The sequence below is a fragment of the Myotis lucifugus genome, unplaced genomic scaffold (assembly GCF_000147115.1).
Source record: "Myotis lucifugus unplaced genomic scaffold, Myoluc2.0 scaffold_480, whole genome shotgun sequence".
In the NCBI taxonomy this organism is placed as follows: Eukaryota; Metazoa; Chordata; class Mammalia; order Chiroptera; family Vespertilionidae; genus Myotis; species Myotis lucifugus.
Window position 1 is genome coordinate 400,711 of NW_005871528.1, and position 13,237 is coordinate 413,947.

Below are 13,237 nucleotides of genomic sequence, written 5' to 3' on the forward strand. Positions count from 1 at the left end.
AAGACACTCCCATACACCATTGGGGAAGGTGACAGGAGTGGAGAAAAGAGATAAAAGGCTGTAAACACATAAAACAGGAGAGAGGCCTTGCAGAGCCCTGATGATACTGTGCTATAGTGAGAAATGAGTAGTTCAAACTCTGCATCCAGGATTTTAAAAAATAAGGAGCTTTCGCAGTTGTTCAGGACAGCGTGGAGGCACCTTGGACTAGGGTGGATGTGGTGGAGATGAAAAGTGGATTGAGTATGTTACACCAATGAATACATGTAACGCATTTCAACAGTGCCTGATACAGAGTAAGTGCCCAACAAATGTGAACTGTTCTTATTTTTATATTGCAGACACTTAGTGATGGATCGAATATGTAAGGAAAGGGAGAGGGTGGTGTCAAGGAGAACTTCCAGGTGCTGGATTGGGCTATTGTTGCCAAGTGGGAGGTGAAAAAATGAAGTGAGGACCCACAATTCTTTTTTGAGGAATGTGGATAGGAAGGGGAAGACAGAGTTATCCCTTACATGTGGACAAGACTCTAAAAAAACACTTTTTAAAAATTAATCAAGCCCGGCCGGTGTGGCCCAGTGGTTGAGTGTTGACCCATGAACCAAGAAGTCCCCGGTTTGATTCCTGGTCAGGGCACATGCCTGGGTTTCAGGCTCAATCCCCAGTGTGGGGCATGTGGGAGGCAGCCAATCGATGTTTCTCTCTCATCGATGTTTCTATCTATCCCTCTCCCTGCCTCTCTCTATAAAGTCAATTTTTAAAACATATTTTAAAAAATAAAATAAAGACGTTATATCTTTTAAAAAAGTAATCAAGTAAACAGGTTTGTTGTAGAAACATCGTAAGAGATAAATTCAAACAAATTACTGAGTCCCAAATATCTCTGTGGAGCAACTAAGGTCCATATTTGACATGCATGAGGTGCAGGAGAAATGGCTCCTGAGACCTTTACAAATGCAAACTTTGTGAAATCCCTGCTGGCATAAGTCTCTAAAATGCAGGATATAGGGCTGAGACTGGGTAAAAGGTCAAGTCATCCATTGAGATAGACACCACGGGGAAAAATAAAAAAAGCTGGTGGATGAAAATGATGCATGAAGTTTTGGGCAGAAACAGTTTGTGTTGAAGTCTGAGATTTTTCTAATGAATACAAAAATATTGAGGGCCTATTATGTGCCAGACACTGTACTGGGTGCTGGGAATACATAGGTGAACAAAACCAATGATCCTCACCTCACTGAGTTGGCCAGAGTACCAAATATTCAAACAGATAAATATGTAATAAACTTTGGTAGGGGTTATGTAAGAAATTATGAAATACTAGCATGTAAACCATTATAGGCAAATGTTTGCTCACATCCTTAATATGTTCCTGCGAAGATTCCCTAAAGACTCGATATCTGTGTCTACAGACTTGCTTGTTTTAAAATTATTTTTTAAAAATTAGAATTTTTTGTCCTCAGCAACATTGAGGCAGAAAACAAGAGTTTTCATATACCCACTGCTCCCCCTCAACAATATTCTTTTTTAATGTTTTTTATTTTTAATTATTCTTTTACAGAGGCTTTGGAGAATGGGAAAGGATGCTGAAAACACGCAAGGACCTCAGTTTGTTAAAATGAGGTTGAGCGGAAGAGTCGGGAATGGGTAAATAAAAACTACATTTCCCAAGGGGCAGCGCGGCACGTCACATAAAATGGACGGCGCACGCGTAAAGGGGTCCTCCGCGTTGCGACTCGGCTCTTAAAAGGGTAAAAGCATGGTTCTCGAGGTGCCGCGAATCTTCGAACGCAAGCGAGTTATTACCTACAGGCTTTGAAAAGCATTCGAGGGACGCGCCTACACCCGCCCTCGCAGTTTCCAGCGCTTGTCCCGCCCGTGGACCGGTAGGTGGGGCTGGGACCCGATCTGAGACCCGGGGAGAGTGGCGGGAACGTAGGGCTGGGGTCCTCCCACTGCCTCCCCATTTCCCGGCCTGGCCGAGGCGGTTCCCGAGAGGCCGTGCGCACGCGCCTGGTCTCCCTGAGGAGGCGGGGCTCGGGAGGGGGAAGGGCCCCGCGCGGGTCCTTGGGGTCTGCGCGTGCGCAGCAGGTCCCGCGAAGATGGGAAGGCGCAGTGGGCGGAGTTTGGTGCGGAGGCCGCAAAGCTGGGGTCCTCCGCCCGGGGGCGAGAAGACGAGGGCTGAGGTGGGCTCCGAGCTCGGGCGGTTTTATTATATTGTCAAGACGCGCCCCTCCTAACAAAACAACCTCCTTCCCCCACCATATACCTCCAGTTGCCTTCCCTCAACTGCCTCCGTTTGCAGCCACAACTTCAGTCTTGACTCACTAGCAGCGCCCCCGTCAGGCCCGGTCCGCTCCGCTGAAACCCGCTCTTTCCCGAGGCCACCAGCCATCCAGAGGCCCCCAAGTGCGCTGGGTCTCAGGCCCAGCGCAGTAGTTGATGCAGCTGGTCACCGCCCCCTCGTGAAACACCTTCTGCATTTGGTGAGGGGGACGTTCTCGTCCTTGGCCTCCTTGGCCTCGGCGCCCTGGCCTCTCCTGCTGATGCTCGCCCTCTTGCTGTAATGCTTGCCTACGGCCTCCTCCTAATCTCTCCCCTGCTTTCACTTCCGAGCAGTTACCGTTTTCGAGGCTTTAAATATAAATGCCACCTCTTGTGACAACCCTCAGATGTCTGTCTTCAAACCCAGTGCTCCACCCTGGACTCCAGGTTTTTCTTCAGCTCTCACGGGGCACCTCTTAAATATCTGAAATTTTGGGTTTTGCCCTTCACCTTCCCCCGTCTTCCCTTTCTTCCGGTTCCCCAGGCCAAACACCTTGAGTTATATTCTTGGTGTCTTTTGCGTCTCCTCTCTCCTCCTCCATCAACCTGCCAGCACATAGTTATCCTTGAGGCTTTGAAAGTTCACAACTGGGTATTGGATGGTAGATAGTCTCTTTGGCACTTGGTTGGTTCTTTCTGCCTGAAAATTTGTGTTTTCAGTTCTCTGATATTCTCTGTCATTATTGAGATTTATCTACTTAACTGTACTCTGTTGTAGATGTCCCTTTTAGAACATTTATTTCATCTACAGAGACATATATGGAACTATTTGTTGAATGTCTGTGCTTCTTTCTGGACTGTTTGTCTCTCTCACTGTTTTATAGCCCACAGGCCTGGCACAGAGTAGGTGCTTGATAAATATTGGTAAATGAATCCTATATAATAAAAGGCTAATATGCAAATCGACCGAACGGCGCCATGATGCACACTGACCACCAGGGGGCTCAATGCAGGAGCTTCCCCCTGGTGGTCAGTGCGCTCCCACAGGGGGAGCACCGCTCAGCCAGAAGCCCTGAGCTGGGCTTACAGCTGGCAAGAGCAGCGGTGGTGATGGGAGCCTCTCCCGCCTCCGCGGCAGCATAAGGATGTCCGACTGCTGGCTTAGGCCCGCTGCAGTCAGACATCCCCCGAGGGTTCACAGTCCCGGCTGAGGGACCCTCCACTCGCAAGTGCACGAATTTTGTGCACCGGGCCTCTAGTGAATTTATAAAAGGGAAGTACCTCGTCTCCATAGGTGGGAAGTAGACAATCCCTCTTAGAGTATGTTGGTAGCAACTACTATTTTCTGCAGTCGGGAAGAAGATCCTGAATAGCCCAGCTTCAGAATTGCTGCTGCTTATCACTTGAAAGACCGTATTAAGAGGTTGCCAGGATTCAGTTCACCAATCTGTTTCTGAGGACTTAGTAGCTGCCAGACCCTGTGTTTGTTGCTGGGAATGGAAAGTGAACAAAATTGCATCCCATTCTGCTGAGAGCTCATGGTTTGGCAGGAGAGACAAGTAAGTGAAACGGTTAGTCTTTCCGTGTATGTGTGACAAGAATAAGAATGAAAGTTTGCGTGTGGTGCTTGGACGTTTGATTCCGCTTGGTGTTGGGGCATACGAGGGGCCTGGGGCAGCCAGATCCCCCTGCCAGTCATTTCTGGCTGTGAGCTGCTTTGTTCTTTACCCCAGTGCACCATACAAATATTACCATGTTCTCTGTGCGCCGTGGTGTGGAAAGGGTTGGCCAGTACTGCTGTAAACTGTTAACGTTGCTGCCTTTTGATTTGAACCCTGAATGATGAGTAAATTTTCGAGATCCAGCGGAGAAGAAGGGGAAGAATTAAGGGCATTTCAGGGAAGCATAACCGTCCGGGCAGGCGTAACGGAAGTATGGAAGTCTGTGCTTGTTGGGGATGGGGGCGCTGGAATTGTTTGGTGTGGGTATTGTAGGGTAGGGACACTAGGACAGGTAGATCTGATTGAGAAGTGCTGTCCAGGATACGAAGCAATGTCTTGGAAGTGTTTAATAGACCACAGTGTCCACTTAATAAATACCTGGCCCAACCACAAGGCACCCTGTTCTCAGTGGGTGGGTCCATCGCAGTCCAGAGTTTTTAGTGACCAACTTTCTGGAGCTAGAAGCAGAGACATAGTAAGTGACAAGCCTTTTTTTTCTTTTTCTTATTTCTAAATTTGTATACAAAGGTTTTATTGTTGTTGTTGTTGTTTTATATTTTATTGATTTTTTACAGAGAGGAAGGGAGAGGGATAGTTAGAAACATCGATGAGTGAGAAACATCGATCAGCTGCCTCCTACACACCTCCCACTGGAGATGTGCCCGCAACCAAGGTACATGCCCTTGACCAGAATCGAACCCAGGACCCTTCAGTCCGCAGGCCGACGCTCTATCCACTGAGCCAAACCTGTTAGGGTTCATTTAGATTTTTGATGAATTGTCTGCATTGGAAAAACATACTTAATTTCGGTCACTTCAGGATTTGTAGTCACTATATCCCTGGAGTGGAAGGTAGTTTGGTGAGTTGGGTGTTGATGATAATAAGGGCTGTTTGAGCCCATAAGGCTTAAGTTTAGAGTCAGACAAATCTGGGTTTAAATCCCACTTCTGCCACTTCCTACTTGCATGACCTGGATAAAGTCACTTACATCTCCACAGTACTCAATGAATAGTACTTTCTTTGCAGGATTGTTAGGAGGGTTAAATAGGATAATCTACGTAAACATGCTTAGCACATGGTAGGTACTCAATAAGGAATAGCTGTTATTAATTTTCTACCGTTTTTTTTCAGATGCCACAGTAAATCACCATCAGTGTAATCATAATAACCGAACAGATGATTGGTAGTTTACAGTGGCAGCTGCTTCTGTTTCCATGATTTCTTTTGCTATTGAATATGTGAAGTTGTGACAAAACAGAATTGGAAGGAAGAGCATAAATTTTAGAGTTCTCAGCCTTGGAATCCCAGCTTAATAACCAGTATTTCCTGACTGAGTGACCTAGTATAACTTAACCTATCTGAACTTCAGTTTCCCTAGATCAGTGGTTCTCAACCTTCTGGCCCTTTAAATACAGTTCCTCATGTTGTGACCCAACCATAAAATGATTTTCGTTGCTACTTCATAACTGTAATGTTGCTACTGTTATGCATCATAATGTAAATATCTGATATGCAGGATGGTCTTAGGCGACCCCTGTGAAAGGGTCGTTCGACCGCCAAAGGGGTCACGACCCACAGGTTGAGAACCGCTGCCCTAGAGAGAAAGAGGGTGTGCTGTAGGATTGCTATAAGGTTTAAATGAGAATCACCTGTGTAAGCTCCATTACAGAAGGTCCAAAGTGGGGGAATGTTATTCTCTCCTTAACTTAAAAAAAAAAAAAAACGATTAATGAATGCAGATTCTTATTGATGGTGGCTGGGTTGAGGGTATGGGGTCTGAGGGTAGTGTTTTAGATACCTTTCTTCCCTTTGATTCAGAACAAAGCTTGTATGTATTGTCTTACGCCCTGTGGGATTAATTTTAGAGTGGTTTACGTATAGGATGTTTGGATTTGTATGAGGCCTTGACTGCCGGTTGAGGGCCAGAGTGTTGTTTTATGCTGGGCGTTTAGCAGTTATATGCTTCCTTCCTGCAACCTTTGTACCTAAGTGTTACCTCTTAGGTACACTTAGTGTGGCCAAACTTCTCAGTTGCAGGTGAGAAAAAGCTAACCTGGACACTAGCCCAGGGGAAAAAGGGTATAGGATTGCTATAAGGTTTAAATGAGAATCACTTGTGTAAGCTCCATTAAGCTTATTGACTCTTTTTTTAAAAAAAATATATAGTTTATTGATTTTTTACAGACAGGAAGGGAGAGGGATAGAGAGTTAGAAACATTCATGAGAGAGAAACATCGATCAGCTGCTTCCTGCACACTCCCTACTGGGAATGTGCCCGCAACCCAGGTACATGCCCTTGACCGGAATCAAACCCGGGACCTTTGAGTCCGCAGGCCGGCGCTCTATCCACTGAGCCAAACCGATCAGGACAAGCTTATTGACTCTTAACTGAAGAGGCCTGGGTGTACCAGCTTCAGGCACAGCTATATCCAGACAACTAAACTGTCACCAGTGTTTTCTGTATGCGCTCTGCTTTCCTCCATGTTGGTTTCTCTCTCAGGCAGGCAAAAGCCTTATCAGTTCCAGGCATTCATGCTACTCTCTTAACCAACAACTGAAAGGCAGTAGTATCTCTTTGCACATAGCTCCAGCAAAAGATCTGAAATTGATTTTTGTCCAGACTTGGGTCACAGCTTTCTTCCTGAACCAGTCATGGTGGTCAGGGAGAATGTCATATTTTCATTGGCCCAGGCAGGATTCTCATCCTTGAAACCAAGGTTAGAGAGAGAGTTTCCCAAAAGGAAATTATAGAAAAGGTCCCAGGCCAGACACTCAGAGGTTGCTACTGTGATGGTATTAGGCCAGCTTTCCTGCAAATAATGAAATTACACTCTTCACAAGATATTGGAAGAAGAAGAAAACCTATTTGAAGGTCCTAGGGAGTAACCAGAAGCAGGCAGTAACTGGACAGGAGGTGGTACCCAGAAGAAAGGAATGACACTGGTGAGTTTCCTATTTATTTGTCATCGTATTTAATGCCTTGTGGGCATGATGACAAAAGTGCACCTTGAGAAGAAGATAGCCAAGAGAAGGAGTTCCAAATCTTTATATAAAAATAGTTTTTTGAGCCCTGGCTGGTGCGGTTCACTTGGTTGAGCATCATCCCGTGCAGTGACAGGTCACCAGTTCGATTCCTGATCAGAGCACAAGCCCAGATTGCAGGTTCAGTCCCCAGTTGGGGTGCGGTGTGTACAGAAAGCGCTGATCAATGTTTCTCTCACATCAATGTGTTGTTGTTGTTGTTGTTGTTGTTTCTCTCTCTCTCCCTCTTTCTGTAAAATCAATTATAAAAAATACTTTAAAAAGTAGTGTTAAAAATACTACTTTTAAATACACACAATACAGTGTACAGATGATGTGTTGTAGAATGTGCACCTGAAACCTGTATAATCTTGTTGACCGGTGTCACCCCAGTAAATTCAGTAAAAAGTACAAACAAAACAATGACAAAAAGTAGTTTTACCCAAATGTCCATCAGCTGATGAATAGATGAACAAAATGAGGTCTATCCATACAATGGAATGTTATTCGGCCATAAAAGAAATGAAGTACTGATACATTCTGCAACATGGAGGAACCATGAAAATATCATGCTAAGTGAAAGAAGCCAGTCATAAAAGGCTGCATAGTGTATGATTCTGTTATATGAACTGTCCAAAATGGGCAAATCCATAAAGACAGAAATAGAATAATGGTTTCCAGTGACTGGGGGGAGGAGGGAATGGGGAGTGACTGCTGGTGGGTAAAAGTTTCTTATTGGGGAGATGAAAATATCCTAAGATAGTAATGATGTTTACCCAATTTTGTGAATATACTAAAAAACACACAGCACTAAATCAAACACTTTAAAAGAGTGAATTATATCGAAATTAAACTGTTCTTTTAAAAAATCTGCCAGACTTCTGAACTAGGCAAGCCTGGGGCATACTCCAAGCAGCTCAGCTAACGCAGACAGCGCTGTACAGATTTCAACTGATACTACCAGGGAAGACACTGGGAGTCTGAATTCAGTTATGTTTAAAAGTATCAGAATAGTGGTTCCCTCTGTGGGTAGAACTGGATGGTGTGGCCTTCTAAGTCCCTGGAAAGAAGAGAGAGTGTAGGAGCCAAAAAGCTCAGAGCACTGACGCTGCGTCTGTGATGCCTGGAACCTTGCAGGACTTGCCAGTCTCATGGTTCAAGAACAGTGATAAGATCACCTGGAACCCTGGACTCTGCTAGCAGCAGCCGGGAGCTGCGTGGCCTCCGTCAGGTGCACATAAGGTCGGGTGTAGTTCCAGTCCCGGTACCTCGTTCCTTCTTGCTCTGCACCAGTAGGCATGGCATGCTCATCGTAGTGAGCCTCTGCTTAGAGTGTGTTTTATGAGAAAATTCAAGTTCATAACTGACCAGATCTGGAGGTAGCAGTTTGTTGTAAAATCATAAACGAGGTGGTTCGCTGAGGCAAGGCCCTTCCCAGCAGGCCCAGTGACCCTCCGGAGTCCTGCGCTCCTCTCAGCACTTCCAAATTCTCTCCCGTGGGTAGAAATGAGGTGACATGGAAGCATTTTAAGTCACAAGTCACCGTTTATATGTGTGCGGAGGCAGATGATTGGTGAAGGGCCAGCGTGTTGGAGGGGCCTCCTTTCCCACGGCTGCCTGCTGGTTGAAGGTTAGGCCCTGCCTGGTTTGGTATATGACCTTCTCCTTCCCCTCCAGACCACGTGGCCAGCTTTTTCATCTTGGTTTGCTGAACATTTCAGCCTCATCTTGTGTGTCTGTCTCAGCAACCACCATTTATAAAAGGTTTTAAGAAATACACACTTTTCACCCTAACCGGTTTGGCTCAGTGGATGGAGCGTCCGCCTGCGGACTGAAAGGTCCCAGGTTCGATTCCGGTCAAGGGCATGTACCTTGGTTGCGGGCACATCCCCAGTAGGGGGTGTGCAGGAGGCAGCTGGTCAATGTTTCTCTCTCATCGATATTTCTAACTCTCTATCCCTCTCCCGTCCTCTCTGTAAAAAATCAATAAAATATATTTTTTTAAAAAAAGAAATACACACTTTTCACCTTGTGTATATATGTAGTATCACTGGAGAAATAAAATACCCAAAAAACAATAGTGATTGCCTTTAGGGTTGGGAGGCATTGTACTTCTTGAGTTGTGTGACTATTTTTTACTATGTACATATATTATCTACTCAAAGATTTTTCCCCTTTAGAGAACCAGGCTTTGTGTCCAGCCACAATGAGACAGAGATGGGATGATATTGTGATGATATGATGAGAACCTAAACTGAGACAGTGGTGGGTGTGGAAGAGAGGGGCTGGGTTTGAGATTAATTTCTGAGGCAAATAGAATTTGAATGCAGACTGATCACAGAGACTGGTGGCTGGAGATGAACAAGAAGGAGGAATCAGTGACTCCAGGATTTCCAGAGTGGGAAGCTGGCTGGACAGGGATGGATGTCTTTAACCCACATCTGGAAGGCAGAGCAGTGCCAGACAGGAAGAGTAAGGCGTCTGAGGGGGCCTCTTGGTAGAACTATTTGGGTGGCAGCTGAGTTGGAGCCTGGAGAGAGGGCAGGGCTGTAGATACTGACCTGGAAGTTTCAGAATATGGGGGCCTGAAACCAGTGAGCATGCTCGTGCTTGGAGAATGGAAGAGGATCCCAGGGTGATCTTACACTGGGCTGGAGGAGGGCAGCAGGAAGGCTGTGAAGGTGATTAGAGAAATAGGGGAGATTGGAGGCCTGGAAACCGAAAGAGCAGGGTTTTGGGAAGCAGCGTGTGGTCAGGTGTTCAGTGCAGTGGGAAGTCCCAGGAGCTGGCAGGAAATCACCGGACTGAGGGAGAGCCAGGCTGTGATGGGTTGAGGAATGGATGGGAGTAGAAGGAAGGATGATGGGTTCTGTGTGCCAGCTCTGCTAGGTACAGAAGATAAAGTGACCCTTGTCCCCAGAGATTGGACAGGCTAGGGGAGGAGGCAAATACAAAGAGAATTTTAATATGACTTGGTAGGCACAGTGGTAGAGAGATGCTCAGGCTATTATGGGAACACAGAGAAGGTAATTTAGCCCAGACTAGGATTACTGGAGTAGGTGACTTGGTAGTAAGCCAGGCCTTAGAGAATAAGTTATTAAATCAGAGGATTAGGGGTGGTCTGGTTGTGGGAAGGACATCCCAGATCAAAGGAACAGCATGGACGCAGGGCACGGAGGTAAGAAAGTACAGGCCTGTGGTCAAAAGAGGGACAGCTCAGCATTGCTGGGTGTAAAATGTGAGGCAGACAATGATGAGAGGTGACTGACGGAGCTGGCAGAGACGGATGGAAGCCTCTTTGTGGTCCTGCAGCCTTGCTATCTCACCTTGTGATTAGTTCTGACATTGTTTAGTGGGTGTAGTGGGATAGGATTTTCTATTACAAGGTCATGTCATCTGCAGATAGAGATAGTTTTACCTGTTCCCTTCCAATCTGGACTGTTTTAGTTCATCTTACTGCCTTTTTGCCCCAGCTAGAACCTGCAGAACAAGTTTGGCTTGTTCCTGATCTGGGGGAAGCATTCAGTCTTTCACACTCAGTGTGATGTTAGCTGTGGCTGTTCATAGACGCCCTCTCTCGGGTGTCTTAATTACACCTACAAAGACCCTATTGCTAAGTAAGGTCACATTCACAGAGGGGACCGGAGCTGGGGAGTCCCCTTTGTTCCTAGTGTGAATATTACTTTTTTTTTTTAATATATTTTATTGATTTTTTTACAGAGAGGAAGGGAGAGGCATAGAGAGTTAGAAACATCATCAGCTGCCTCCTGCACACTCCCTACTGGGGATGTGCCCGAAACCAAGGTACATGCCCTTGACCGGAATCGAACCTGGGACCCGTCAGTCTGCAGGCCGAGGCTCTATTCACTGAGCCAAACCAGTTAGGGCAATATTACTTTTTTAATAAACAGAAACAGAGATTTTAAGAAGATGTGACTAAGTACATGGGGTTTACAGTTTATTACTCTACTCAGTGTGAATCTGATCTTTGTGGGTATGATAACTTATTCTTTTTGTTACCTTTTATTGTCTTTTATTCTCTTTCTAATTACCTTTTAGTGCATTTTATTTTCATCAATACATTTGTCTTTCCTTAAGTCAGATGTTTTTAGTAGTTGATTTCTCTTCCCTCTATCATAAAAAAAAAAGTAACAGTGTTTTATGACATGGAAATTGTCTTTATATAAAATCTTATTTGAATCCCCCTTTTCCAGAATTTTTTAAATGGAGACCAGAATACTTAAATCATTTGTCAGCAGAGCTGGGGCCTAGGCTGCTGCTTTTGGAAGTGACTCAATATTTGTGGATTATAATGAACAACATAAACCGATGAACAAAAATAGATCTAGAGACAGAAAAGCATCTATCAGATACTCAAACCTCAGAGGGAAGGCAGGGGAGGGTGGGGCTAAGGGGGAGAGATCAACCAAAGGACTTGTATGCATGCATATAAGCATAACCACTGGATATAGACATCGGGGGATGAGGGAATGAGTGGGGGGATGGGGGAGAATGGGAGATAAGGACACATTTGTAATATCTTAATCAATAAAGGAAAAAAAATAAGTACTCCTTTTAACTTGGCTCAACATATTGAATACAAACATCATTGGCTTAGGGTAGAATTTCAGGGCTACCTGCCACTGCATTTGTTTCCTAGGGCTGCCGTAACATATTATCACCAGCTGGGTGGCTTAACACAACAGGAATGTATTCTCTCACAGTTCTAGAATTCCAAAATCCAGAGGTTGGCTTGGTTCCAAAATCATGGGTGGGTTTCTTCTTGGGTGCTCAGGACAATCTGTTCCTTGCCTCTCTCCCAGCATCTAGTGGTGGCCAACAGTCCTTGGCAGTAATCCTTGGTTTGCAGCTGCCTAAATCCAGTCTCTGCCTCTGTCACATGGCCGCCTTCTCGGTGTGTGTCTCTCTCCCATGCGGTGTGTGTGTCTGTCTCTGTTTCTTCTCTTATAAGGACACCAGTCATGTTGGATTAAGGGCCCACTTCTACTCTAGTATGACTTGATCTTAACGTACATCTTAATTACACCTACAAAGACCCTATTGCTAAGTAAGGTCACATTCACAGGTATCGGGGATCAGGTCTTCAACATATCTTTTATATATATATACTAGAGGCTCGGTGCACAAAAATTTGTGCACTCGGGGGGGGGGGGCAGCCCGGCCTGTGCCCTCTCGAAGTCTGGGACCCCTCGGGAGATAACGACCTGCTGGCTTAGGCCTGCTTCCGGGTGGCAGAGGGCAGGCCCAATCCCTAGGTGCAGCCCCTGGTCAGGCTCAGAGCAGGGCCGATTGGGGAGTTGGGGCGCCGCCCCGTCATACACAGAGCAGGGCGGATCAGGAGGTTGCGATGCCACCCTCAGTCATGCTCAGGGTAGGGCCGATTGGGGGGTTGGGGCACCGCCCCCGTCACACTCAAGGCAGGGTCGATGGGGAGGTTGCGGCGCCACCCCCTGTCACGCACAGAGCAGGGCCAATCAGGGGGTTGGGGCGCTGCCCCTGTCACACACAGAGCAGGGCCCATAGGGGTGTTGGGCCCCGTTCCCTATACACACAGGAGCAGGGTCAATCAGGGGGTTGGGGAGTCCCCCTGTCATGCACACGAGCAGGGGCGGATCAGGGAGGTTGAGGAGCTCCCCGCTGTCACTCACCAGAGGTAGGGCCGATAGGGGAAGCTGGGCACCGCCCCCTGTCACACACAGAGCAGGGCGGATCAGGGGGTTGGGGCACTGCACCCTGTCACACTCAGGGCAGGGCCAATGGGGAGGTTATGGCTCTACCCTGTCACACACAGAGCAAGGCCCGTGGAGAGGGGTTGGGGCGCCCGCACCCTGTCACACTCAGGGCAGGGCCGATGGAGAGGTTATGGCTCTACCCTGTCACACACAGAGCAGGGCCAATCAGGGGGTTGGTGTGCTGCACCCTGTCAAGCACAGAGCCGCAGGGCAATCAGGGGATTGGGGAGCTCCCCCCTATCAGGCACAGAGCAGGCAGATATGGAGGTTGTGGCCCTGCCCCCTGTCACACACAGAGCCGCAGGGCAATCAGGGGGTTTTGCGCTGCCCCTGTGACGCTGATCCGGTGCCGGGAGCCTCACTCCTCCGCTGATCCCGGTTCCGGGAGGCATATTACCCTTTTACTATATAGAGTAGAGGCCTGGTGCATGGGTGGGGGCCGGCTGGTTTCCCTGAAGGGTGTCCTGGATCAGGGTG

The 13,237-nt window shown here is 47.0% G+C and overlaps 2 protein-coding genes across 9 annotated transcripts in view; one reads left to right on the forward strand and one right to left on the reverse strand.

Moving 5' to 3' along the window:
• The first annotated feature begins 2,201 nt into the window (after window positions 1-2,201).
• Window positions 2,202-13,237, forward strand: part of SGF29 (SAGA complex associated factor 29) — a 26,414-nt gene continuing 15,378 nt past the window's right edge. For 5 of the 6 annotated variants that reach the window (XR_002826412.1, XR_002826415.1, XR_002826416.1 and 2 more), the window contains exon 1: window positions 2,202-2,486. The gene's annotated coding sequence lies outside the window, so the exon portion shown is untranslated. The remainder of the gene's footprint in view (window positions 2,487-13,237) is intronic. The other variant, XM_023744653.1, reaches the window with a different exon arrangement.
• Window positions 11,048-13,237, reverse strand: part of SULT1A3 (sulfotransferase family 1A member 3) — a 19,588-nt gene continuing 17,398 nt past the window's right edge. For all 3 annotated transcript variants that reach the window (XM_023744650.1, XM_014445726.2, XM_014445727.2), the window contains exon 10: window positions 11,048-11,138. In XM_023744650.1, coding sequence (XP_023600418.1) covers window positions 11,063-11,138 — 76 coding nt within the window. In that variant the 3' untranslated portion in view covers window positions 11,048-11,062. The remainder of the gene's footprint in view (window positions 11,139-13,237) is intronic.